The sequence below is a fragment of the Cygnus olor genome, chromosome 2 (assembly GCF_009769625.2).
Source record: "Cygnus olor isolate bCygOlo1 chromosome 2, bCygOlo1.pri.v2, whole genome shotgun sequence".
Classification (NCBI taxonomy): Eukaryota; Metazoa; Chordata; class Aves; order Anseriformes; family Anatidae; genus Cygnus; species Cygnus olor.
In genome coordinates, this window is record NC_049170.1 from 119721263 (window position 1) to 119747577 (window position 26315).

At 36.6% G+C, this 26315-nt stretch overlaps 1 protein-coding gene across 1 annotated transcript in view; it reads left to right on the forward strand.

Moving 5' to 3' along the window:
- The window catches only part of RP1 (RP1 axonemal microtubule associated), a 185036-nt gene that overhangs the window by 90191 nt on the left and 68530 nt on the right, over positions 1-26315 (forward strand). The window contains 9 exon segments of the mRNA XM_040547772.1: positions 396-550; positions 1194-1272; positions 5974-6055; positions 8104-8159; positions 8321-8353; positions 14130-14299; positions 20433-20652; positions 22247-22401; positions 24773-24986. Of these exon segments, the coding sequence (XP_040403706.1) occupies positions 396-550; positions 1194-1272; positions 5974-6055; positions 8104-8159; positions 8321-8353; positions 14130-14299; positions 20433-20652; positions 22247-22401; positions 24773-24986 (1164 nt within the window).

A 26315-nucleotide genomic window follows, 5' to 3' on the forward strand; every position in this document is an offset into this window, starting at 1 on the left:
AATATAACTATTGTTTGAAACAATGACTAGGCACAGTTAGATAGTCTCCAGATAACTTACAATGATTTTGTAAATTACATTGTGAAATCATGAATACTCAACACAGAGTGAGAGAAGAAAATGGAGCACTAGGGAACATTTACTGGATGGGCTGCTTTGCTGAGCAGATGGACTGCTATACTCAGCATAAATACTTTTTTTTTTTTGAGTTTTGTATTTTCATATTTTTTGTGCAGATAATTGCAAGGTTTGAACCTAGATTTGACAAATGTATTGATAGCTGTTGCTACTTCCAAATTTGAAAGTCAAGGTACTTTTCTGGCCAAATTTTGTTGGGAAAGCTTTTGAATAATGTACAAACTATAAGGTTAATTTCAAGCTTTTTCTTCTTCTAGTGCTGGTGTATGAGATCCATGTATACACAGGGGCTAAACTTGGTGCTGAAGCAGATTTTAATGTCTATATCAATCTTATTGGGACAAGAGGAGATGCTGGCAAAAGGAAGCTTCACAGATCTAAGAACAATAATGTAAAGTTTCAACACGGACAGGTGAAGTAAAAGCAATGCTGCTTCTGATCAATATGAGTAAATCATGACTTGCAAAATATTTCTTCAAAAAATGTAAATATCTTCTTATTTACAATTTTTATTCAAACAGTTCACTGCTTTCTCACATATTTTCTTTATGCAAAATTACATACATAATTATATCAGATGAACAATTTTTACATGCTGATTTTGCATCAGTCATTTACTGACAGCACTAGATAGCAGAATTTGCATAGTGTTGATTATTTATATGAGACATATAGATAAAATAGTATCAATAGCATTTGTGTTCTCCTGAACAGACCACCGTGAATTTTAGAATCAAGTTCTAAATCCTTATTCCCGAGTTTTCTAGTCTTGGCACTAGAAAATGTATTGTAGAAATGTAGAAATGACCAAAAAATTCTTTGCAACTAATCATTGTGTCATGCCAAAAGAATCAAGTGCTATCTCTGTGAAGTAATTCAAAGGTGTTATTCACCTCAGAAAGCTTTAAAAGATCCTCACTGTCTGGCCAGGACCAATATAAGACACCCATGTTCATTTTGCAAAAGGAAAAAAAGAAGTAACTATTCTATCCTGTTACAGTTAAAATGATAGCTAAAGTTAAGACCTTAATTATTTTCCTTGTATGTTTCCACAGATGGACATTTTTTTCATAAAGGCTGTCTCACTGGGAGACTTGGAGAAAGTTCTGATTAGCCATGATGGAGCTGCTCCAGGTAGGATTTAACTTCCTAGAGACCAATCTGTTTTCAAGTCCTTTTAAACATCATGAACACTATTTATATTGGATCCTTCATTCAAAATGGGACAGAAGGTCTTACAGTGATAAAAAGTCTTCCTGCAGAGTAGTCACTGTGATGGGATGGTGAAAAACAGTGGTAATGGTCAGCAAAGAGGACACAATTTTAATTCCAGATAATCCACTCTGTTTCAAGTTTATTTGTAACAGAGCACTATTTATTTACATATAGAAAATTTGTGAGAATGTTGCTCACACAGGTAAAATAGACTTTCATTAAACAAAGAGTGAAGATCAAATGGAACGGAAATAAAAGATATTCAACAGCTGCTTTACTACCAAGGAAATATTGAATAGCTATAGCATTATGTCCTTGCTCCTTTGGGCAACGGGAGAAGATGTGGTTGTTAATTTAATCTGTGCAAGTCAATATGGACCTAATCCAGTACATGGCATTGCATTTAGTTTGTAGAGTTTTCAGAAAAAAAAAAGAATTTTGCAATGAGATGGATTTTTGATTGAGGCCCTTGAGTTGTGTATCTCTGGAACAAAGTAACTGAAGAGAAAGATGGCGTTTAAAAGCATTGAAGATGTAAATACTGCAAATATGTTTGCAGGTTAGCGGCTATGAAGAGTCTAAGTGAAGAGAAGGGTTTATAAAGCAGTTCAAGACCACACTGATGCTAGATTAGAAAAGCACCTTTACTCTGCTCTCTTATGAAATGGCCTCAGGCAATGCCCAATTTACTGACTGTACTGTCTAAGGCTCTGAGCAGACTTGTGACTATGTAGAAGTAGCCTTATTTGTTTGGTCTTGGTATGGGGTGTAAATCTGATTCTCATATCTTTGTAGTTCTCTAGAGTTTGCTGCCTTCAGCAATACGGATGGATGATCATACTTGAGTTTCATATACTGACATGCCAAGACATAACTGTGAAGGCAGTGTAGTGGTGCCCACTTTCACTCTGTCCCCCCATACATCCATACCATACTCTCCTCTTCCTTCACCTCTCCCATAATAGACAGCATAGCCATATCACAGAATCAGCATTACAAATCTGCAGCCAGACTCAACGATCTTAATGGATTTCAAAATCTGTCCTATTTGTCTAAACAGAAGAATGGATTGAATTCTATGTGTAATAATATTTATGCCTAGGTAATTGAAATAATCATTCATTGTATACACCACAGACAGATCTCACAGGTCTCTTTTGAACTCCTTCCCAAACTAACCTGAGATAAGCCTGGCCTGAGGTGACTGAGAGGTGGATAAAGGAAGGGCTGAGAGCTAGAAAAAGATGGTAATTCAGGAGAGAGGCCATCTAGAGACCCATTTTTTTCATGCTAAGAAGGGAGAATAAGGGTTCCTTTAGAGATGGTGCTGTCCTTTAGTTGAATCACTTGCCCATAGGGCAGGAGATCTTCAGTCTCGATTTGAGAAGTACCCTGGATGGAGCATGGAATAGATACTTTCTTTGGGGTAGGAGAGAGAGACACCTTTGTAAGGCTTAGGATCAAGGTCATAGTCATCTTTTGCAGATTTCTTTGTAGGTGCATGGATGGAAAATGCTCTTATAATTACCTGGTTTATTTGCCTTTGGAGCCTAGTTTAGGCTTGCGCAGTGTCAGAGTATTTGGGGTATACCACAATGCACTGTCCTTTTTGTAAACTCTGTCGAAAAGGTCACAGACTGCAGGGCATAGATCTTCTCCCACAGCCATCATGACAGCAAAGAAAGGAAATTTTGTCTTAGACAGCAGGTTTTTGCTGTTGGCCAGGCATATGTCACAAGATGATGTCTTATCTGCTGAAAGATCCTTCTCCTCTATACAAACCTTCAAGACGTTGCTGTACCCTTTCTTCTTTTTGATCAGTTTCAAAGTGTTCTGCCTGTTTGCTAGTGAGTCTTGGCCAGGCCAGTAGACTACCTCCAAGGAGGTAGCATCTGAGCTCTGTATGAAGTATAGGGGGATGGAAGGAAGCTTGCAAAGTGTCCTAATGTGCCATGGACCTGAGTCTTGAAGGGGAATTGGCATTCTGATCCATGCATTGCTTGGGCAAGCCCTCCTGTTAGGACAGATATTGCTGCCTTCTAGGGGCTTCCATACTCTGATGCAGCTAGGAAGGCAGAGCATGAGGAAAATAGGACAGTTGTCTGCTTCTGACCAAAACCTCTCTCATGCTGTTTTGCTACAATGTGCTGACAAGTAACAGTATTACTCAGGCAATACCTTGTGAGACATGGCAAATTGTGGGTGGTGCAGACACAGTGAAAACAGGGTATTTGAAAAGGGCTTTGCATACCAGTCACTAGGATGGACACTGGGAGTGATCTAAGTGATCAGTATAAATATCATAGCATCATAGAATCACTGAGGTTGGAAAAGACCTCTAAGATCATCTAGGCCAGCCTTTGACATAAACTCCACCACTAAACCATGCTACTAATTCCTAAATCTGCATGTTTCTTGAAGACGTTCAGGGATGGTAACTCAATCACTTCTGTGGGCAGCCTATTCCAATGCTGCAATACCCTTTCAGTAAAGAAATTTCCCCCAATACCCAACCTAAACCTTCCCTGGTGCAACTTGAGGCCATTTCCCTTTGTCTTATCATTTGGTGCCTGGGAGAAAAGCACCCTATGACAGTGGTTGCCACTGTTAGGGAAAGTACGAATTTGGTAGCCTGCCAGAGGTGAGGCTGACACAGGTCCATGCTCTCAGGTCCCACTAGTAGCAAGACTGAGTACATGTTCCCAATAGGCACACCAGAAATACATTTATACAACGTATATATGTATGCACATCACTGGCCACACAGGTCAACAGACAGAAACTCAGCACTCATACAAACATAAACAGGACCAACTGCTTCATACTTTTGCCCTGTCCAGCTGAACAGAATGGCAGTCTGTCAATGGGAAATATATACATAATGTATATATGTATAAAGTATAATGTAATATATACATATAATGTATGGTATGGTTCTATCAGGCCTCCAGTAGCTGGCCTTAGACACTCAGTCTGCCCAGTAATAGCTCTGGATCCTCATTCTCCTCAGCTGCCGGCATCTGGGTGTGCCAGACCCCAAGGCCCACAGCTCCACTCCAGCTTCAGATACAGATCCCCAGCTATAACCTGATGGCCACTGTCGTATCAAGGAGATTGACCAAGTCAGCTAAGAGAAACCAAGTCAACACTAGAGGATTCTGCACACACACTGTGGATTCAAAAGTCAATGAAACAAAACATGGAAAGGAAAGGGAAGACTGAGAGAATAACTAGATTAATAATTTTCTTGTGCAGTTTTTCAATGTTCACTAATGTGTGCTTTGTATCAATGAAAATTATAAACACTTTGCTTGCCAGTCCTACTTTTTTCTCCCTGCGTGTGGCAAAGATAAAGCTCTGTTAAAAAACAAACAAGCAAGCCAGCAAAAACAAGACTGGAACAATGCCCTGTCTTTTAATTTATAAGAATTTCTATTTTTTTGGTGAGATCAAGTTCTTAAACATTTCTTCCTAGCAATGCAGTAAACCAGTAGCAGTCATACCTCAGTTAATCTCAAGCTGATGAATGAATTTATTACTTGAATATTACTTGAATATTTTTTTTCCCTATTCATATCACTAATGTCTATATTTTTTATAGAATCCAAAAGTATGTTAAAACTTATGTAGCTTTACTTTAAAGTGGGTTCTCTGACCTATCACAAAGTTTCAGGTAGAAGGTGATTAAACTCAGTGGTAAAACTATAAAGTGCTTAGGTGCTTTGTGATTTAAATACTATATAAATTTAAATTGCTGCTGTTGCAAGACCAAAAGAAAATTCTTCATGCTATTTCCTTGGGCAAGAAAGCAAAAAGAAACTTCAATAAAGACTATGATATTTCATATTAAAAAACAAATAAATAATAAATCTCTATAAAGAAGGTTCTTTCCTCTCTTTATAGAGGACAGATAAACAAAAGCATGCCCTTGAAACATAGACTTTAAAAGTGGAAATTTGAAAAACTTTTGAGGAGGCTCATCACATGCCCGGAAGAACACCTGTTGTTTGTTTTCAACAAATTTGTTTCTGTCAGAATTGTTAATATAATGTTCATGTAGACTGATGTAGTATTTTGACTTTGCAGTTTATGCAAATTTGCCTATACTGTAAAAGCTAAAGCATATATTTTTCAGAAGCTAAGTAAGAACATATGCAAATGGAAACAGTAGATATTAATGGTCTGTTAATACTGTTATATGCAATAACAACTTCACTCACAGAAGACCAAAAATTCCATCTTTCACACAGATCTTATTTAACTGCATAAGCAGATTTGTCCTAACATCCTTGTGCCTGATCACAAGGAATCAAAAGATGTAGGCTGGGATGGTGATGGTGTTGGCAGTTCACAGATATATGCATATACTTGTCTCCAAGAAAAAAAATCCCCCTTCTTAAGATTAAAATAGGAAGGCAGAAAAGAATTAACATTGTACCTCTTCCAAGAGACACAGAATGATAAGCTTTCATTGTATTATTTTATCTCATCTATTTAGTTGAGCTCTGTGCTAATGGGACCTATTTCTGTGATGAAAAAATATCATCTGGGCTTTTATATATATTTTTTATTTTGACAGAAGTATTATTTTAGATTATAAACTTTTTCATTTCAACACAGGCAATGGATGGTTCCTGGATAAGATTGTGATCAAATATAAAGAAGGAAAGGAAGCTCAGGAGGTTGTATTTCCTTGCAACAGGTATGTCATTCATGGAGAAGCAGAATTAGTTTGTTACACTCTCGGCAACCTGGGGAAAATTTTGCAGAAAAGGTATGTGCACACGGCCTAGATATGTGAGCAATGCCCAAGAGTTTCTCAAAGGACAAGGGTTGCAGAATTTTGCTTCTGAAGCCAAAGTTTGCTGGAACAGTAGCAAAAGGAGTCATAGCCTAATGTGAAGAAGCCCAAAACTGGAGAAAGGGTCCGTTGATATTTCCTTTATCTTGATTATACAGAGACCACATGAAAACAAATAAGCTTTCAGTTCTTTGTCTTCTAAACAGTATTATGTGTAAGGATCTAGACATACTGATTTTGGTCAATACCTCTTTCTCAGTCACTGATAACATTATATACATACCAGAAATCTTTGGAAAGCCCTTAACTTTCCTCCTAGAGAAGGGCTAATATATTTCCTTTCATTTAGTAAATCTCTATTTCTCTGTCTTAGTAGGTCTAGAATGTTGCTGCTATGGACAAAATTGGAAAATGCCTGACTCTCTCAGTTCTAACAATTACTAAACAGCATGTTCTTCCAAATATTTTATTACTGGAGGCAACTGCAACCTGAAATTTTAGCTGTCAGTAGGTTGAATCACATGACTACAACATAAAAATAACAACAACAAAAAGTTAAATATACCAATAGGCAAAAGCAGGGATTTGTGTGTGTTACCTCTGTGTATTTAAGTAAGGGGGATTAACTGCAGGAGTACATGTGTGTTTGTAGAGAAATAAAGGAAATCTACAGGAAAGGTCCTTAAATTCATCTGCATAACAGAAAAGGAAAGTAAAAGAAAAAAAAAATCAGTTAATTGTTGCATATTTGTAGAATTTCTATAAACTTCCAGATCTGTAGGTTTTATCTATCCTGTTAAGTATGATGAATCTAACTGACCACTGCAGATTATATAAACCCCTCAAAATATACAGTATCTCACAGAATCACACAGAATCGTCTAGGTTGGAAAAGATCTCCAAGATCACCGAGTCCAACCTCTGACCTAACACTAACAAGTCCTCCACTAAACCATATCACTAAGCTCTACATCTAAATGTCTCTTAAAGACCTCCAGGGATGGTGACTCAACCACTTCCCTGGGCAGCCTATTCCAATGCCTAACAACCCTTTCCGTAAAGAAGTTCTTCCTAATATCCAACCTAAACCTCCCCTGGCACAACTTTAGCTCATTCCCCCTCGTCCTGTCACCAGGCACGTGGGAGAATAGACCAACCCCCACCTCTCTACAGCTTCCTTTAAGGTACCTGTAGAGAGCGATAAGGTCACCTCTGAGCCTCCTCTTCTCCAGGCTGAACAATCCCAGCTCCCTCAGCCGCTCCTCATAAGACTTGTTCTCCAGACCCCTCACCAGCCTCGTCGCCCTTCTCTGGACTCTCTCGAGCACCTCGGTGTCCTTCTTGTAGCAAGGGGCCCAAAACTGAACACAGTACTTGAGGTGCGGCCTCACCAGAGCCGAGTACGGGGGGACAATCACTTCCCTAGACCTGCTGGCCACGCTGCTTCTTATACAAGCCAGAATGCTGTTGGCCTTCTTGGCCACCTGAGCACACTGCTGGCTCATATTCAGCCAACTATCAACCAATACTCCCAGGTCCTTCTCGGCCAGGCAGCTTTCTAACCACTCATCTCCCAGCCTGTAGCGCTGCTTGGGGTTGTTGTGCCCCAGGTGCAGGACCCGGCACTTGGCGTTGTTGATCTGATCCTGTAAATGCTTAGTACATCATATTGTATATTTAATTTGAAGTACTATAGCACTTCATAAAACTGTCATGAAAATTCCCATTGTTTGATGGAGGGAGAGTGAGCCAAATACTCCCAATATGAATAATGCTAACTCTGATGAAGGCATACAAGAAAATTGGGTCTAGAAGGTATTTTAAAGACCTAATTTGATTTAAAAAAAAAAAAAAAAAAAAAAAAAGAAAGCAATTGTCAGATTACTTGTTGATTATTATCAATACTGATAATTGTTATTAATCTTATTATTTTATTTATGCAATGAAAGATGGTTAGATGAATATCAAGATGATGGGAAAACTCAGAGAGAGCTAACTGCCAAAAGTAAGTATTTTGTTACAGATTTCTTTTTTTGTGATAACAATACAGTGTTATTTACTGCCTAATTATTACTGAAGATCCTTTCTGAATATGACCATAACTTAAGAAAAAAAAAGTGATAAAGAAGCTTGCTCACATCATTTTTTTTTCTGCTAATATTTTAGAAGATGGCAATTCAAAGAAGTCATTCCTTAAAGGTAAGAATTGTTTTCTACACAATTGTCTTTGCTGTTTGAATTTAACCTCCAAATCAGTAGTAAGTGGCTATGTGAGCAAGTGACCTCATCATATAAGTAAGCTATCAACTGTGAGAGAAAATGAATACAGATTGGCTAACGATGATCTACAGAAGTGATAAACTCTTTACAAGTAATTGAGAAAAACCTTCTGTTCATAAACCATTTCTGGTTTTCTTCATATTTCTACTATTCTGTCCTGAAATCAGTCAGGAATTCCTCTGAGAAAAATTCAAGTGTTGCTTTGTTTATCTCAATGTCACTGTCATTTAATACATGGGGACAGATACCCTGGCAAACATTAGCATATTGAAAGATGTGTTGTGAAGTGGCAGTGAAAGCATTTTGAGTTCAAAATCCACCAGGGCATTCCAAAAGTAACCAGGAATACTGCAAGATTGAGCTCCAAATGTGTTAGTGAAACTGGAAGTAGTATACTCATTTTGTTGACTAAATCTGCTTGGATTTTTGGAGTTAAAAGATTTTAATAAAAAACTACCCACCCAGTTGTCTATTTATATGCCTACAAAGACAGTCTATCACCATAGACTAGCACCATAATATGCTAGGGCTTCCCAAGTGTTCAGAATGTGAGATACCATCTCTGTGTTTCTCCCTAACCAGAAAAGAGAAACAGACTGATACAAATTTCTTTACGAATATTTTACTGTAAATGCATATTCTGTGTAACTGTGTCTGAGAACAGTATGGGAGAAACTAGAGTAAATAAAGTAATGTTTACATATAGCTCTGAAAACAGTGACTTGCCTTCTGTAGCATGAGTGCTGATCTCTCGATATAATTGCAGTTTCAGTGAAAATATTATCATTTGCATTCAATCAAACAGTTTAGCCAACAGTTTTATTGTTCCATGGCAAGATAACTTTTACAAGAGGAGACTGATTAACTCAGGTAAATACTTTCCCACAGAGAGATTTGATTTTCATGAGTGACTTGGAATTGTACTCTACATTCTGCTCAGCACACATTTCTGAAATGCAGCCATAATATCTGTTTCACCTTATGTTCAGAAAATAGACTGTATTTTAGTACTAATCTAAGTTTTTTTTTGGTTTATTTGTTTGTTTTTTCAGTACAGCTTCATTTTTTATTATGTTACTATAAGCAGGCAGAGATGCAAAGGCTGCTGAGAGCTTGTGCATGTCAAGAACATTAAGGCACAATACATTGATTATGAGGTGAAAGGAGTATCTTATGCTTTATCAGTTTGTAAAACATCACGCTGTCAAGATGTTCAGGAGGACCCAGGGGATGTGTCATCATTAGGATGAGATGAGAGGTTCTGAATTATGAAGATATAAAGAAGAATGTTTTTTAGGAAGTCCTCTGCCAATTATCTATGCAACACCTTTGCTTGAACTTCTCTTTAGTCATCTTTTTCTTTACCCAAGAGTTCATTCCAGTGAGGAAATGATATAGATGAGAGACTGCTTTTTATACCTTTTTTAAAAGAGATGATGAGCAGGGCTGATCTCAGGGTTGTTCATTTTTAAATTGTGTTGTCTTAATGGTAATATTAGAGGTATTGCAAGTGAAAAAGTTGTCTTATATTCAGTTCTGTGTCAATCCATTGTGATGTAGTACTAGTATTAGTACCACTAGTGCTGATAAAATTTCAGAGGTGAAGAGTCTTGGAATAGAAAGTAATTGCTTTAAATTCTCCGAGCATCTGCAGCACTGAAAACTTTACATGTTAGAGAAGATAGCATTGATAAGCAGTTCCACTCACAGTGGATGTGCAGACTTTCCATATAACGTACATTTCCTGAATGCAGCAGTTTTGATGTTAAGGAGACAATATTTTATGCATTCATGTGGTCATATACTATGTGAGCTACACTCTGCAAGTGGGCTTCAGGAAAAGTCATAGAAAGTTGATTGGTAAAATTTGGCATTTGGTGATTTCCAGAATAAAGATAAGTGTGCTCAGGTCAGGTCTAAAGCAAAGGTTTCAAAACAAAACATGTAGTAAGTCACTCTGAAGGTCAGAAATCTCATTCTCTTTGGAGAAGGCTAACAAGCTACTAACCACCAAGCGAAATCAGAGAGTTTGAAAATTGTCATCGCTAAGCGAGTTACTTGAGTACTCCCAGTTCTTTTTTCAGACAGGCCCCTCTTATGCCAGCTTTAATGAAACATAAATTCCAGATCCCTGTGAACGCTGCTGGTGGCTATGGATTCTGCCTAGATGCAGAAGGCCCATGTCAATTTTTTTCAGCAGCTTGTGTACATCTGTAGATTATGGAGAAGCTTTGGCAAATCAAGCATAGGAACAGATTTCTTCATCTTCTGTTGATTCCTCCATGTATGTTTGATGCAAGAGAAAAAAAGACAAAGGAGATCGTATTGGTAGAGAATATGGCTAACAGTTCTCAAGTCACAAATGATGAAGTCATTCTGAGGGAGAATGGGACTTTACATCACTCTCTAAAAGTCTCCTATATTGCTACTTCCTCATTCTGTTTTTTTTGTTTTTCCTTTCCTTCTCTGCTTTAAAATAAGTTGAATATAATTGGAGTACCTAGTAAAAGATTTTCTCTCGAAGCAAAACCACAAACATGTTCCAAAGTTGTCCATTCTGCAGTCAGTTAAAATGAGCTGGGTTCCTGTAGTGTGGTTTGTAGGGTGCTCTGTGGCATTATGGGCTTTTGTGGGTAGCACATAAAATACAGTTCAACTTCAATGAACGCTGTTCAGTTAATAGATATTTCTAGGTTGGATCTTGTGTTGGGAAAGGTTTTTGGTATTAAGACATTTAGAAAATTCATAAGAAAAGAGAAAATATGCAGTAAATTCTCCTTTGACTTCCTTTGTTTTCAAATCATTCACTATCTGGCAAGCTTTTGCTAATGGAGTAAGAATAATCACAGATAACTAAATTTCAAATACCATGGTCCTGCTTCACCAGAATAAGAAAACTGGAATAATATGTCCTAAAAACAGTGATGGCAATCCTCTAACAACACATAAGTTGTTAGTATTTTGAAAGAAGAAAAAAAAACACCTTTCTTTTTCAGTTTTCTGAATTATATAACAAAATGTTGACTTTATGTTTTACCTTGCCCAATTTGCTATGCACAGAAGTCACTGAAGGTTTGATTTTCACAATTTTGCTGCAAGCATTTTTCAGGCTCCAAACTAGTGGTTAAAAGAATTTCTGGAAAGATATTGTTATGATTGATCTCATTTCATTCCTTAAAGTCGACAAATGCTTTTAATATGTCTCTGGATATGTCTCTGTAATGTGAAATAAGATCTTTGGTTATATTGCTTAAGCAAAGAGAAAATATGGAGATTTCTTTCTGTTTCTGAAGTCTGTTTCTTCTCCACCATTCATTTTAGCAGTATTATACTGATATCTCAAAGAAAATGGCTATACCATTGCACATTAGCTAAAAGTAAAATAACACTAAAGCACTAGTCACTCCAAATGGAAGCTAATGTAGTTCAGTAGTATCAGGGAAAAAGGATTTTTTTTATGTGGCCATACATATGAAGTACAGAAGGTGACCTACCTACTCAAGATGAGCTATCTGATTTTCAGAAGTTACTGAAGAGTTTGGAATTTTCTGAAATTCCAAATATAGAAAAACAATATAGAAGTCACTGAACCCACTATGTATTAGTAATCAGTGTCCTGTCTGGTGACTGCCATCCTTATGAAGTAGCTGTCTAAGATAATATAATATTAAACAAAACATTTTTTTCTTATTCTGGCATGAGCAGATTAAATGAATTTGCTGAACAGAAAGAAAATACTGTGAGTCTGGGTTAGCTCTGTTACCAAGCAGTAGAAGCATTCAAAGCAAATGTAGGAGAACAAGCAGTCACAGATGCTAAGAGGCTTTAAATCTGTTAACCACTGATTTATTTCCTGGAAAACTCCCAGCTGGTGTCTTAGTCTTTCTTCTGAAATGATAATTAAAAACACAATCCTGCACATTAATTAAAATAAATCACCTTGCCCAAAATACCTTCTTTAAACATGCTGCCTCTTGGAGCAGAAGATAGGCAGATATGTGTCTTTGCTTTCTCTCCTGAAGCAGGAAAGAAAGCAGAAAAAAGAAAGCTCACCTGGGAAACACAGTAGTGCAAAATTATCTTAATTTCCTTTCTGCTCTTGCCAGGGTCAGTCTTCAAAATGGGACATGGTTGGAGTGGATATGAGGTTCAGGGCTATGTCAGGAGTCTTTGTAAAAATTTGAATCTGCTCATAAACCCTCAGAGTGCTCAGGAACAGCAGAAGCTCAAATGATGCTTGACTTCACCAAGTGTGACACCCTGAAGGGTACCACATGCCAACCTGGCACAAGGAAATAAAATTCAAAGCTGGCACAAATATCAAACAACAAACATTCCTCATTAGGCAAAGTCTGCATCTTCCATAATACTACATCTGACTCATGAAATGACCTGAAAAAAAGAGTTCAGATGGAAGGATCCTTTCAGCTCCTGTGTTACTCAGCAGACTGACTGTGAGATGTGTATTCACCTGCTGTTTTGTAGCTGAGCCCAGAAGAGTCAGGGAACAGTCAGATGTGATGAGAAAAAGCTTCTATAACAAGAGGGAAAACAGATTTAGCTAAAGAAGACGAAGCAAAAAATCAGGGGAAAAACCATAAGTCAGGAAAACCAGAAAAGGTTTTCATTCAATCTCCACCTCCAAACAGGTGGAGGAAAACAAAAGGTGTGAAAAAAACAGTACTGTAAGAAAAAGAATCACATCTAATTTATTTCAGAACTAAACTATTCTACAGGTTATTTTGTCAGCACATTGCATTGTGGGCTGACACAAAATCATGAAATAGTTCTCTTTTATGTTAATCTCATTAGCAAATTATCCTATTATCACAGTATAGGTCACGGTCTAAACATAGGTTTTTGATTTCCTTCCACTGTTAAGTTCCCTTTGCCATGCAGGATCAAGTGTTGTATCCGCAAATAATTCTTTTGAATTCAGGGCAAGATTTACAATCAACCACTTAAACAACTTTCTAATCTATATTATCCATCTAAGACACAGTGTATTTTCACACACCTGGAATGGTTTTCTGCAGTTTCTGAGTTGCATTCTGGACTTTCAAATATTGCTATGAATGCATGTCATCTACCAAAAAGAATGTCTGAAATCCATGAGCTGAGTTCAGTGAACTTTGCAGTTCCCTAGATTTTGGATTCAGTCCTAATGAATGATCTGACACATGAGCAGACTGAACATGACAAATTAGGTTAGAAAAATCTGAGAAACGAGGTTTAGTTTTCATTATTTAACTGAGAAACGAGGTTTAGTTTTCATTACTTAACTATCTGTGTATTAGCCAGCAGTTTTTGCAAATGGATCATATACAAGTTTTCCAAAATGTTTTCTTTTTCATGTAACGTAGGAACACTTTAAGTACCAAAATTTAATAAATGAATTACTGCAATTAAAACAAGTAATTTGTTATAAGGAATGCAAAAGCATAGCCAAATATTTACTTTCTTTCTTCCTTTGTATTAATTTCTGCTTGCACACATATTTGGATTATTGTGTTTTGTTTGTAAAATCTTATTTACATTATAATTATCTTCAAGAGAATGAGTGTCTATCTGTCTATTTTTGTAAAACAGGATGTAAGCTCCTAGTTATCTTTAAATTCTTTGTTGTAATAATAACAAAGGCATTCATTAGTCTCTTCCATTGATGCTGAAAATGTGTTGTTTTTATTTTGTTTAGCTCAACAGTGGAGAGTGCAAGTTAAAACAGATGGAGATTCCCCAGAACCACAGGATTGTAAAAGGACCCTTGTGATTTATGGCTCAAAGGGCAAAAGTGATAAGATCCTGCTTTCTCCACAAAGACCAGGACATGTGTGTTTTCTACCCAGAGCAACGGATGAATTCATTGTAAGTCATAAATATACAGTACTACACAGAGCTTCTCATGTCATTACTCTACAGCCAAAATATATGTGGAATTCTAGTTTTGTTGTTAAAATGACATATTTATTGCCAATGACAGAATGATGTAACTAGATCTTGGGTCGTCTTCTGCTTGTGGTTCTGTTCTACTACAGCCAACTGCCGTGTTCTCTTTGAATTTTCAGTATGTATCAGGGAAACAAACAGTGCGTTTCATGTAATTTATTGCATTCATCAGCTTGTCTTTTTTATTTTATTTTTTTTTCCTGCACTGCAGTTTTTACAAAAGCAATATAAAACTATTTGAGAATGCAGAAAATGAAGGATTGGACAGTATTCCTCTGGGACATGAGTGGCTTTTTCATTCCTTCGTTTCAGTCTTTCTAAAGCATTCTCCACTCTCCCCAAAAATGGTTCTGTCCCTGAGGCCAGCAGGCAGCAGATTTTTCTGGATAATCATAAATCACAGGAGAATGCATATCAAAGTTCCATGGAGGCACTTGCACTGAGGCAACAGCATATACACGACCAGTATTAAAATCAACCCTAATACAGACCTGACTACCTATACACCTCATACACATCCTGCTGCTTTAAGAGTATTCATCTGAGGTGTCTTTTTAATGGTCAAATTCTGTCCTGGCTTGCTAGGTTACAACATTGCAAACTATGTTCATTGGCCTGAAGTGCAGCTTCTAGATAGACAGAAGAGAGAAATAGCTTGCAATTCAAGGCAGTTTTTTAAACCTCAGAAATGCTTTTCAATGGCTGCAATAAACATTCTGAAAACAATGACAAAACTACATTTAGAAAATGTTGTCAAATATTAATCATAATGACCTGATCCAGGCTGATTTTTTAAAGTTTAAATAACAAGCTAAAGCAATTTAGGAATTTTGCAGGGAGTAAATGAAAACATAAATGACACTTGTTAAAGAAAAGAAAGCTGCTGCTTATTAGAAAACAGAGAGGAAACTCTGAACAACAAAAGGCACTTCCTAATCCACTAACATAGACTGAAGAGGTCAATAGAGGCAGAGTCTATCACTGCATAAAGCAGACCTCAGCTACATGCAACGTGTTGGTAATTTCCCAAATGACATGTACTCTTTGTTGATTGCCTGATTTCACTGACTGAGTACCATGCTAGGAGAAGCTAGTATTGTCACGTGTCTGTCCTGGTTGTCCCCACTACTCTACTATCCTAGGTTCTCTACTATCCTATGTACCATAATACCATATGCATCATACCGAGGTTCCACCCTAACAGTTTTCTAAATGCTTCTTCATACTTTGGTTTGGCTTTGGGTTCATGTCTGTATCTTTCTGACAGCTATCTGTGCCCCTGGTTTTGTTGCTTTCTTTGAAAATGTTAATACTATTTGAGTGTTGTTTACTGGGCATGAAATTTTGTCTCTTTGCTTCATTTCTTACAGTGTTTTCCAGTTTTTGTAGCACTCTAAGGAAGTCAAACTAGTAGGCCCTGAGGATCCTCAGATTCAGATATCATCATAAATTTCCTCTTATCTTCTCTAGGTGGTTCAGCTAATAAATCCAGTTTCTTTTTACTCTCTCTTTCTTTGTTCTTACTAAGACTTTCAGAAGCTTTGCTCGTGTTCTCCCACTGTAGCAGCAGGCTGGAGGCATGAGCATGATGTCACCAGGAGGACAAGCTGTGAATTCAACTTCCCATCAAGCAGCAGTAAATTAACTTTTAAACCTCCCCAAGATCCTGGTCTTAGACAAATGTCCTTAGTGCAGTAAAAAGTACAACAGGTGATGTGCTATAAGCAGCTCATGCTTATTTTGAAGCAGTAGGCTTATTTTTGATCTCAGAGATACATTTATTGCACACTGAGGACAGGAAGGCATGTAAATTCCTGATTTTCCAGGTGTTCTCACAGAAATGTATGCACAGATGTACATCGTATTCAGAATGATTATTTGATCCAAAATATTTCAAACCAACTCCTGTGGAAGAACAGGTGTAGTTTAATTGCATGTAGCAAGAGCAAAAAATAGTTTGTTAGAAAAAATAGCAGCATGCTAGCACGTTGTTGGGTTTCAATGGTCTCACATAGCTGTAGTAGAGTGGGTGATCTGCTTAAATAAGAATAAATTTAATTAGAATATGTCATTTATAATAAATAAAATGAGAAATAAGTAAGTTTGTCTATGTTATTGAACCATCTGGGAGTTTTAGCACTGAAGATAGCAAGGCAAGAAACCATGCCAGCTCCAATGAGCAAACACATTGGAAAATAACTGGGAAAATGTAAGTAAACTGACAGTACAATAGTAGATTTTTTTTTTTTTTATATTTCAGTGATGATAAAAATCAATTGTTGATCTCTAATGGAATGAGCAAATTTGTAAAGTATATATATAACTTTCTCCTAGTTCTCAGCAGGTTTCTTGGTTGCTTACAGAGTAGGCTTGTCAGAGCATGCTTTTGGAGAGTCCTACTGTACTGCACACTTTCTGTTATACAGATAATTATAAAATGCAAAGTTACATTGACTGACTGGTCTTGGGATAAGGATCTTTAAAACTATTCTCCAAAGCACTAGCAGAGGTAGTATGAAATGAGTGACAGTATTGTAACCACAAAGCTCTGGCAGGTACAACTGTTCATACATACACAACAAATATGGAATGTATTTTCAGTTAAAGACTATAAGGATGACAGAAAATTTTAGATTATGTAATGCTAATATGCTAGGTATTTTCCAAAGTGTGGGATGATGCTCCAGACAACAAGTAGTAGGATTTCTGGAGTTTCTGACAGCAGTTCAGGTGAATTTTAGGATGCTTTACCACACCCTTTACAATTAGAATCATTTATGCACAGATATATATATATTATAGAGACGTAATGAAGAATTTAATTTAAGCGTGCACCTAAACAGTGAATTTTACAAAGCTTTAATTACATTAGGCTTGATGCCTTTGGACAAGTCCTGTGTGATTCAAAAAGGAAAAGGTTTAAAATATTATGAAATTCTCTAATCATTTTCATCAGTTACTTTCTCTGAGAGCTTCAAAACCCCAGTGGCTTTGCCAAGGCATCCTCTTAATTATAAGAACTATGCTCCTTCAGTCATGTAATGGAAAAACACTGTGTTATTTAGTATGTGACAAATCACGTCCAATTCAGCTCAGATTTCAAGTACTGGATATTACATAAAACCATTCAGAAGAAATAAATGTGGATAAATTAATCAGGAAATTTTAATCATAAATAAAAATGAGGTAAATAGTTTCCTCTTGCAAACATTCTGTAAATTTAAAAAGAGGATGTTCGTTGAATATGTACTTTGTGATGGATTATTTGTCTGTCTCTGCACTGAAGGTCATTTTGCATCAATTAATAGGCATTGATGGAAGGCAAAGCCAATTATGGGATCAAAGATAGGATATCATATTCCAAAGGGAAACTGACCATATTAAATTGCTCAGAAAATGATTATGAGCATGATGTAATGACAATGTTCTGTTACACTGATGGAACTAAAGAGAAAGTATAATAATAACTGTGGAAAAAATCCCAAACAAACAAACATAAAAAGGGGAGAATGTAATATCTATTACATTCACTTGGAAATATTTGGTGTTTAATTCAACAGATTATGGACAGTATGATTCCTAGTTCTTCATGGCTCAAAGGCATGAAATTCATTGAAATTGTGGTTCTAGAAAAAGAAGGGAAAACAGTGACTCTTACATAGTCAGTCCTGTATTCTTAAATTATTTTTCTATATCTGATCTGTCCATTTTCTACAATGACTATTGAACATGTCTTTATGAGAATTTAGAAGTCCAGAGAATTGCAAATTTGGGTAGCAGAAGACAAAGTAAAATGTGAGGTACAGCTTGCCCTGTTAAATAAAAATAACCAAATTCTGTAATGTTGCAGTTCAAACCACAGAGCTTTATGGAATGAGTGGTACATGGCATTTAGAGTAGCTGTGTGATACAGTCGTGAGATCTATCTGCAAGAAAGAAAATCTGCAGGTAATCATTTTAAAAATCAGTAGTCTGGTTCTGAAAGAGCAGGAACAATGATTTTATTGTGTGTGAGGGGACCATAGTTCAGATGGGTGAAGAAGCTGTGCACTCTTCTCTTGATGAACCTGGATAGTTCCCTTTAAGTTTAATAGGAGATTAATGCACATTTTTTAAGAGGAATTAGACCACTTACTGTGCCATAGCTAATGATATCATTTGCAGCATACACAGCATGAATGAAAAACTCTTGACAACAAATTCTGCCCATGTATTTCCATTTTTATGGAGCAATGGTGGAGACCAAGTCAGGATGTGAGGAAATGGTAAATCCAAGAGGCATAACCCTCCTCACATGTGCGTCACAGTCTGGGATGGCCTTAATTCTATATACTTGACAGCATACAGGCAAGCAGGGCAGGCTAGGCTCAGAGGACAAATCTGGTGTCCTCGATGATGTCAAGATACAATTGTGTGTCTATTTTACATGCTGTGAAGTTACAGTTCAGGAACTGAGAGATTCCCTGTAGCCTTGGGGCTGCAGAACTACCATAGAAACAGGTCCATGCTTCTGGTTTTACATAGATGGTGGGTGGGAACTCTTCTCTGGTCCTTACAGAACAATGCCTTGAATCCTGATTTTTTTTTTTTTTTTTTTTTTGGAATGACATGGCAACCTCTTTTGACACTTATTCAAGAAAGTTAGACTGGAAGGCATCTTTTAAGTCATCAGGTGCAATTTCTTGCCACATTTCATAAGTTCTACTTCATAAACAGTTCAAGCTTCTGTAAAATGATTTTGGCAGGTTGCTATTTTTTTAAATTAACAGTTCCTTTTCATACACTGCGGTTTTACCATTTTTTATCTGCATAACGTTTATTAATCAGGGTACCCAACTCTCTCCCCAAATGACAAAGACATGCTTTCTATACTGTTTTTCCCTAATAAGAATAAGTTTACTAATATTTCCCTGCATGTATGTCTCCATTAAGCAAAGGCACAAGAACTATCTTTAAGCAAGGTAGGTCAGCACTGAACGGCTGTCAAGAGCAGAGCTAATAGCAGAATAAATTAAGTTGTTAGGAGCTCTGTGCTGTGTCTTAAGAGCCAGTCTGCTGGTTGTTCTAGAGCATGGTTCTGTATGACTAACTTCAGAATCTTACTATGATGCTACTGGGTGCATAAAGGATTTATTTCCTGGCAACAGTCACCAAAGATTTTGTTGTAGCTGGTCTGGGAAAATAAAATGCAATAGGTGGGAAGAACAAGGCTGCTGGCAAAGTTTTCTGTTTTGATCCTCAAAAATAATTGTTACATTTTTTAGAATAGTTATGTTTTCTGTTTCACTTGAAATTCCCTTCCCACCAGATCTTTCTTCTTGTTGACCAGTGAAAGGCTGCAGCACTCTACTTCCTGGGGCTCAGAAGACTTATTGTGCAGATGCTAATGCCATGCAGATCATTACAGCTTGATGCAGTTTGATCATCCCAATTCCCACAGCCCTAGGTTGGATGGTTTAACCACATCTCACAGAAGCCCACAGCCAGCAACGAGATACTGAATTTCTCATGTGTAGTATGGGAACAGGGCTATGCTGTTCTACAGAGTTATTTCTGTAACATTCATGATTCACATTTCTGCAGAAATATCCCTCCTCTTTTCCTCAGAAGTGGTTGTAAAGTAATTTCATGTTCTAATTCTAATCATTTTGCAAATGAGAATTTAGTTAAAATTTTTTCTGCTCGTAGTAATTATCATTAATTTTAATACATAACGTGACTGCTGATATTTTAATTGTAAGTTAACGTATTCCGGTAAGGTCATAGCTTTACATATTACCTTTTGTCTTATGTGTAGATATTACTAATTTTAATCTTGGCTCACCCTGATATTAAAGGGTCCTGCTCACATTGCTAGTAAGAGAACAGAAGGAAATAAAGAAGGCAACCTCACCCATGGTGAAGAGAAGGATGGATTGCCCTATCATACTCATCCTAGCCATAGAGCATCTCCATTGGTTGATGTTAAGTTAAGGGATTCTACACAGCTGGGGAAATCTCTGTGAGTAAAGTGCTCCTGACAGTACACTTTTCCTTATGATATTTGTTGCAGGTTGAGACTGGAGATGTGGGAGATGTATACAAGATTCGGGTCAGCTGTGATGATGTGCCAGGCTTTGAGGGCTGGCATTTGAAGTCTTTCCACTTAGAAGAGCTACATGCAAAACAAAAACTAAACTTTGACTGTAACTGCTGGCTCTCTATTAGCAAAGAAGACAAGGAGCTTGTGAAAGAATTCCCTGCAGTCAATGAGGACCAGAAAACTTTACCAGGTGAGAACAGTGAAGAGATACGAACAGTCATAGAATCACAGAATCATAGAATGGCTTGGGTTGGAAGGGACCTCAAAGATCATCTAGTTCCAACCCCCCTGCCACAGGCAGGGATGCCACCCACTAGATCAAGGTTGCTACAGGCCTCATCTAACCTGGCCTTGAATACCTCCAGGGATGGGACATCCCCAGCTTCTCTGGGCAACCTGTGCCAGTGCCTCACCACTCTCTGAGTGAAGAACTGTGCAAACTAACCTCTCAAAAAGAAATCAACAGTACATATAGAATAGAGCACTTGGTCTGCATTTGATATCTTCAGTGGCTCCGTGGTAACTGTTTTCATACAAGCACTGCAAAAATGCTGACCATTTAAGAAACTTTAATTTTCCAGTTAAGTGACAAATTGGGTTTCACAGTTGCTAAATCTTCTGCATGATTCTGTGTGCAAAAATGAAGAATATAATTATGTTTTTTAAAGATATAGCACATGTTCAAAGCTATGGAAATGATTTGTGGTAGATTTACTGTTGAATTACTCAGCTTATAATAGCTTTAGTTACTAACAGGAGGAATTCTCATTGTAAAGAAAAAAGAAAACGTTTTGTATTTGTTTTTCCCTAAGGCCTTTTTTTTTTTTTTTGACATGCTGAGAGTTATATATTCAGAAATGCTCTTGGAATGTGAAGGCCTGTGGAAACACTGCATTTGTTCAGAAAATTGGGTAGTTACACATGAGATAAAAGTAATTGGAGATATGACTGCTTTTCTAAACTAAAGTTCCAGTAGTTCTAGTCCCTGACCATCTCAAACCTGTTCACAACTTTAAAAGAAATTATAGCATTAAGTTAATTAAATGTTAACTCAGCAGGACAGTATGTTAAAAATGACATTTGAAAAATTTTGGCCATTCATTTTGTCGAAGTAGCAATACATCTGCAATTTAATGATCCTTCTCAACAGAAAATCCAAATCTGACTGTGTAGGTTGAGGGAAGAAAGTGTGTTTGTACAGGAGCAACACAGAGGCAAAGAAGTTTTACAGTTGCTGTTTTGTGCCTTAAATTAATAACTGCATTTGGTAAATTTTTATACTTATATGTCATGCATCCAGCCTCTGCTAGTCTATTTTACATAAACTTTACATAGTAGTTTATTTGTTGACCTGTGATGGTTATTAACTATTGCAAAGATCATTCAGTTTCTAACAGTCCCTGAGCAAATTCAGATGAGTTCTTATTTTCAGGATCTTGTACAGTAAAATACAATTGGACAGAATTTGTCTGGATACTGGTAATTCTAAGCTGCAGAAGTCTAAGTTGTCTGAGTACAATTTCACTTCAATTTCTAAGGAAGCTAATGGAAAGAATGTATTGAGCCTAGCTTCAAGACATCACATTCACAAAGACTAAACTGACTATTTCAGATTTTTTGGTAGTTGCAGAAATAAAAAAAAACAGTAATATTACTAAATAACCTACATTGTTGTTTTCCTTTAAGTACATCTTTTATATCACTTTTATTTTATTTTATTTTATTTTATTTTATTTTATTTTATTTTATTTTATTTTATTTTATTTTATTTCATTTTTATGCAGTCCATAAATATGTTGTCTCTGTACATACTGGTGACTGCTGGGGAGCAGAAACCTTTGCAAATGTTTATATCACTCTTTATGGGACAAGAGGCGACACCGGTGTAAGGAAACTCCATACATCGTTAACACCAGGAAGAAAATTTCAAAGGAGCAAGGTAATGGCACAAAAATGCCATCTTACGTGTTACTCTACTGCATCCCTAAATGCCTGATCAGACTACATCTTGTTACAGAAGAGCGAGAATATGGAAACAGTATTTGTCTTCCAGATATTCAGAGCAGACCAATACCACTGTTGTTTCCTTCCTGTACCAGTACATCCCCACACAATAATCAGGGCTCTGTATGAGCACATAGAGAACAGATTGCTGGGAGAACCTCTGTGATCACACCTCTTCTTTCTTCTATTCTGAATTTAGGTCATCAAAGAATTAAAAATTTTAGATACAAAATTAGTTACAGAAATTGCTGTGAGACTTTTGTATTCAGTGCTGTTTCTGTAACCTAGTATAAGCACTAACTTAATGTCTACTCAATAACTTTAGATGGGAGACAAGAATTCCACATACAGAAGAGAATGCACATAAAAATGTTGCTTCTAGATGACCAATAACAATACAATTCTTCTAATGTGTAGTCAGCTTTCATAAGCTCACTGAGCATTTAAGTTTGAAAAAGCATATAATCTTATTTTTTGCTCACTATCAAGATACACATTATCAAGGAGAGTACTACATTTCTGTGAAATAATTTCATTGAATAATTACCACAGCACTGGATTTGGTACATACTGGGGGAATTTCTAAAATTGATTTTCCATACATCTCAGGACTATATATATTTACAGAAGATAGCACTTTTCAATAATTATTTTACCTCCATGAACAGATTTATTTCCTAAAATGTCCTAATTAAAAAAGTTCAGGATTTTGGCTTACAATCTGGCTGTCAAGTCCTGACTATTGTTAAAAAGAAAATGAGTATTTTTGTCATATAGAAGTACTTTTAACGTTAGCAACCGAAAAGCTACTTCTCCAGTATTTTTATTTTAAAAGTAGCACAGATAAGACATAGGACTTTGGTGAGACCTGCATTTTTTAGAGATCAGTTTGCCAATAACTTCTTTTGATTGCCCGTTCAGCAGGTTTAGTAAGTTCCTACTACTGAGTTAATGTTTTATTGGGATGATGGTGTTAATTATAATCAAAGAATCATAGAATCATAGAATATCCCAAGTTGGAAGGGACCCATAAGGATCATCGTGTCCAACTCCTGGCTCCACACAGGTCTACCCAAAAATTCAGACCATATGACTAAGAGCATAGTCCAAATGCTTCTTAAACTCCAACAGGCTTGGTGGCATGACATGACTATGTCCCTGGGGAGCCTGCTCCAGTGAGCGACCACCCTCTCAGCGAAGAACCTCTTCCTGATATCCAGCCTGAACCTCTCTTGTCACAGCTGGACTCCATTCCCTCGGGTTCTATCACTGGTCACTAAAGAGAATAGATTGGTGCCTACCCCTCCACTCCCCGTCGTGAGGAAGCTATAGACTGTGATGAGGTCTCCCCTCAGCCTCCTCTTTTCCAGGCTGAACAGACGAAGCGACCTCAGCTGCTCCTCATATGTCTTCCCCTCTAGGACCTTCACCATCTTTGTAGCCCTTCTCTGGACACTCTCCAATAGTTTCACATCCTTGAAATCATAGATATTGTTGTTTAATCTTCAGTTGTTCATAACCTAACCTTGTTGACCTTTATAAGCTACCATCAAGACCATCTGGCCCTAGGCTGGACCTGGCTTTCTTATAAAACAAGAAAGAATTTAGTGGGGCATGTAATTTCCTTTTTTTTTTTTTTTTTTTTTTTTCTCTTTTTCCTTACTGTATCTTTTCCATTCTGCTCCTATCCCTGGTATTTTGCTCAAATTTCTTCACATTTTCCCCATTCATCTTAATCTCCTTTCTTTTGCTTACTTGTCCAATTTTCTGTTTCTGCACTAATTTCTATTTTGCAAGAAAAAAATTATAGGCTTTTATAACTGTTGGAGAGGAATTTAGAAAGCCATCTGGTAGTGAACACTCTTTCTAGATTTCTAACTTTTCTTTAGGACTATTAATATAAGTAAAATCTGAATGATCTATAAAATATAAATTTGCCTGATACATTTTAGAAACTTGAAGTGCCCTGAAAGAAATTTGATTAAAACCAAAATCTTGTCATAACTGTTTGCCTGTCAGAAGGCATTATGTCAGAAGGTATATACATTTTAATGTGTTATGCAGTGATTGAAGAAATACAAATTGTCCAAAGATCAGAAGAAGTTATGTCATTAAAGATAAACAGGATTCAATGTTAGATGTAATCAGTGTGTGCTTTCTTAGATTCAGAGGGGAGATGTTATGTTAAATGTTACTAAAAATATGTATATATATATATCCTCAGCAAAATCCAGGCTAAGCTTTCCCTTTACCTCAAGCATATTTGGGTCCAAACTCTTTTTTTATTATTTCCCTTTTTTTTGCAGGTGGATTCATTTTTGGTGGAAGCTGTTTCTCTCAGTCATTTGCAAAAAGTGGTTATAGGGCATGATGGAGAAGGATATGGGGCTGGCATGTACCTCAAGATGATAACAGTCAGAGAATCACAAGACTCAGACAAAGAATGGGTCTTCCCATGGTGGAACTGGCTTGATACTCATCTGGGATCATGTGAGACTGTTTGTGAGATAGTTACAGTTGGTAAGCTCTTCTGCAAAACTGGTCTGCCTCTCTACATATTTTTGAATTTGGCTATAGACCTTTCAGATCTCTATATTGTCTTTCTTTTATTGCAAATGTGATTTTTCAGTTTGATTTTTTTATTATAGAAAGACTGCATCTAGTAATGTCAAACTGAATAAAATTCTGTTCTGTAAGTATGTTGTGTATGAAACTCTCACCTTCTGAATTAGATTTAGCACATTGCAATGAAAGATTTAAAGCAGGTAAGAGTTTTAGATGAATGCCTTGTGGGGATAAATAGCTTAAGTTTTACGCATTAATTTTCAGGTCACTTAGGATCTAATTTGAAATCCAGAGAAAAATTACTTTAGTTAAATGAGCTTAGTACCCATGGTATTATTCCACTGTGCAAAGAAACAGTGCCATTTTTCTATGCTCAGTTTATACTCATTTCAAGTTTACTACACCAAAAGTTGTGCAAATCCAAATCTGGATGTATCTGGGAACAGAACAACTACAGCAGGACCTGTGGCAAAGATTCCTTCCTTCAATCCTGTGAAAACAATTTCATGTAAATGAACTGTTAAAGTTCATCCAGAACAAAGAATATGGCTTCAAATGATAAGGTGCCCTTGATAGATACGTAGGCATTCAGTTGTATAATTTTTTCTGAATTGTAGAAAGATTTTTCTAAGCTGTTTCCTTCCATTAAATCATTTTATTTTCCCATAGAATGGTTAAAATGGAATGAAAATGAAGGATAGCAGCAATTAATAGAGAAAAAGAGAGGAAGAATGTAATATTGAACTCTTAAGGATCTGCAAATATTTTTATGTGCTTACAATAGGTTTACCTGTCAGTCTCACACTATTATAACACATTATATTGCTAAGTATTATATAGTTGCAAGTGAAGTTCATTGTTATTATTCATTTTGCAGTAGGTGTCTACAGGCTACAGATGGCTGGTTCTTCTAAATGATAAATTGGTTTCAGTAACATTGATTGCTTTTTTTAAGAACAATTAATTAGACCTCTAAAAGGTGACTGACTGTTCTCTTAGTAATTACTTCCAAACATGACAAGGAGAATAACATGGCATCGAGAAAATACCTGTGAAACTAAAGTTTAAACACAGCAAGAACATTAAGCTGTTAAATTCTTGGCAAAAACAAAAACAAAAACAAACAAAAAAACACTATATAATAAAGGTATTGATGTGTTATTCTTAGTGAACTGTTGCCATAGATACAACATAACCTGCAAATAGAGCTTGCTTTGTGTACTGTAAAGGCTATGGGCCTGTTATTTTATGCCATTCTGTCATACTGTTGTCTTTCCTCTTTCT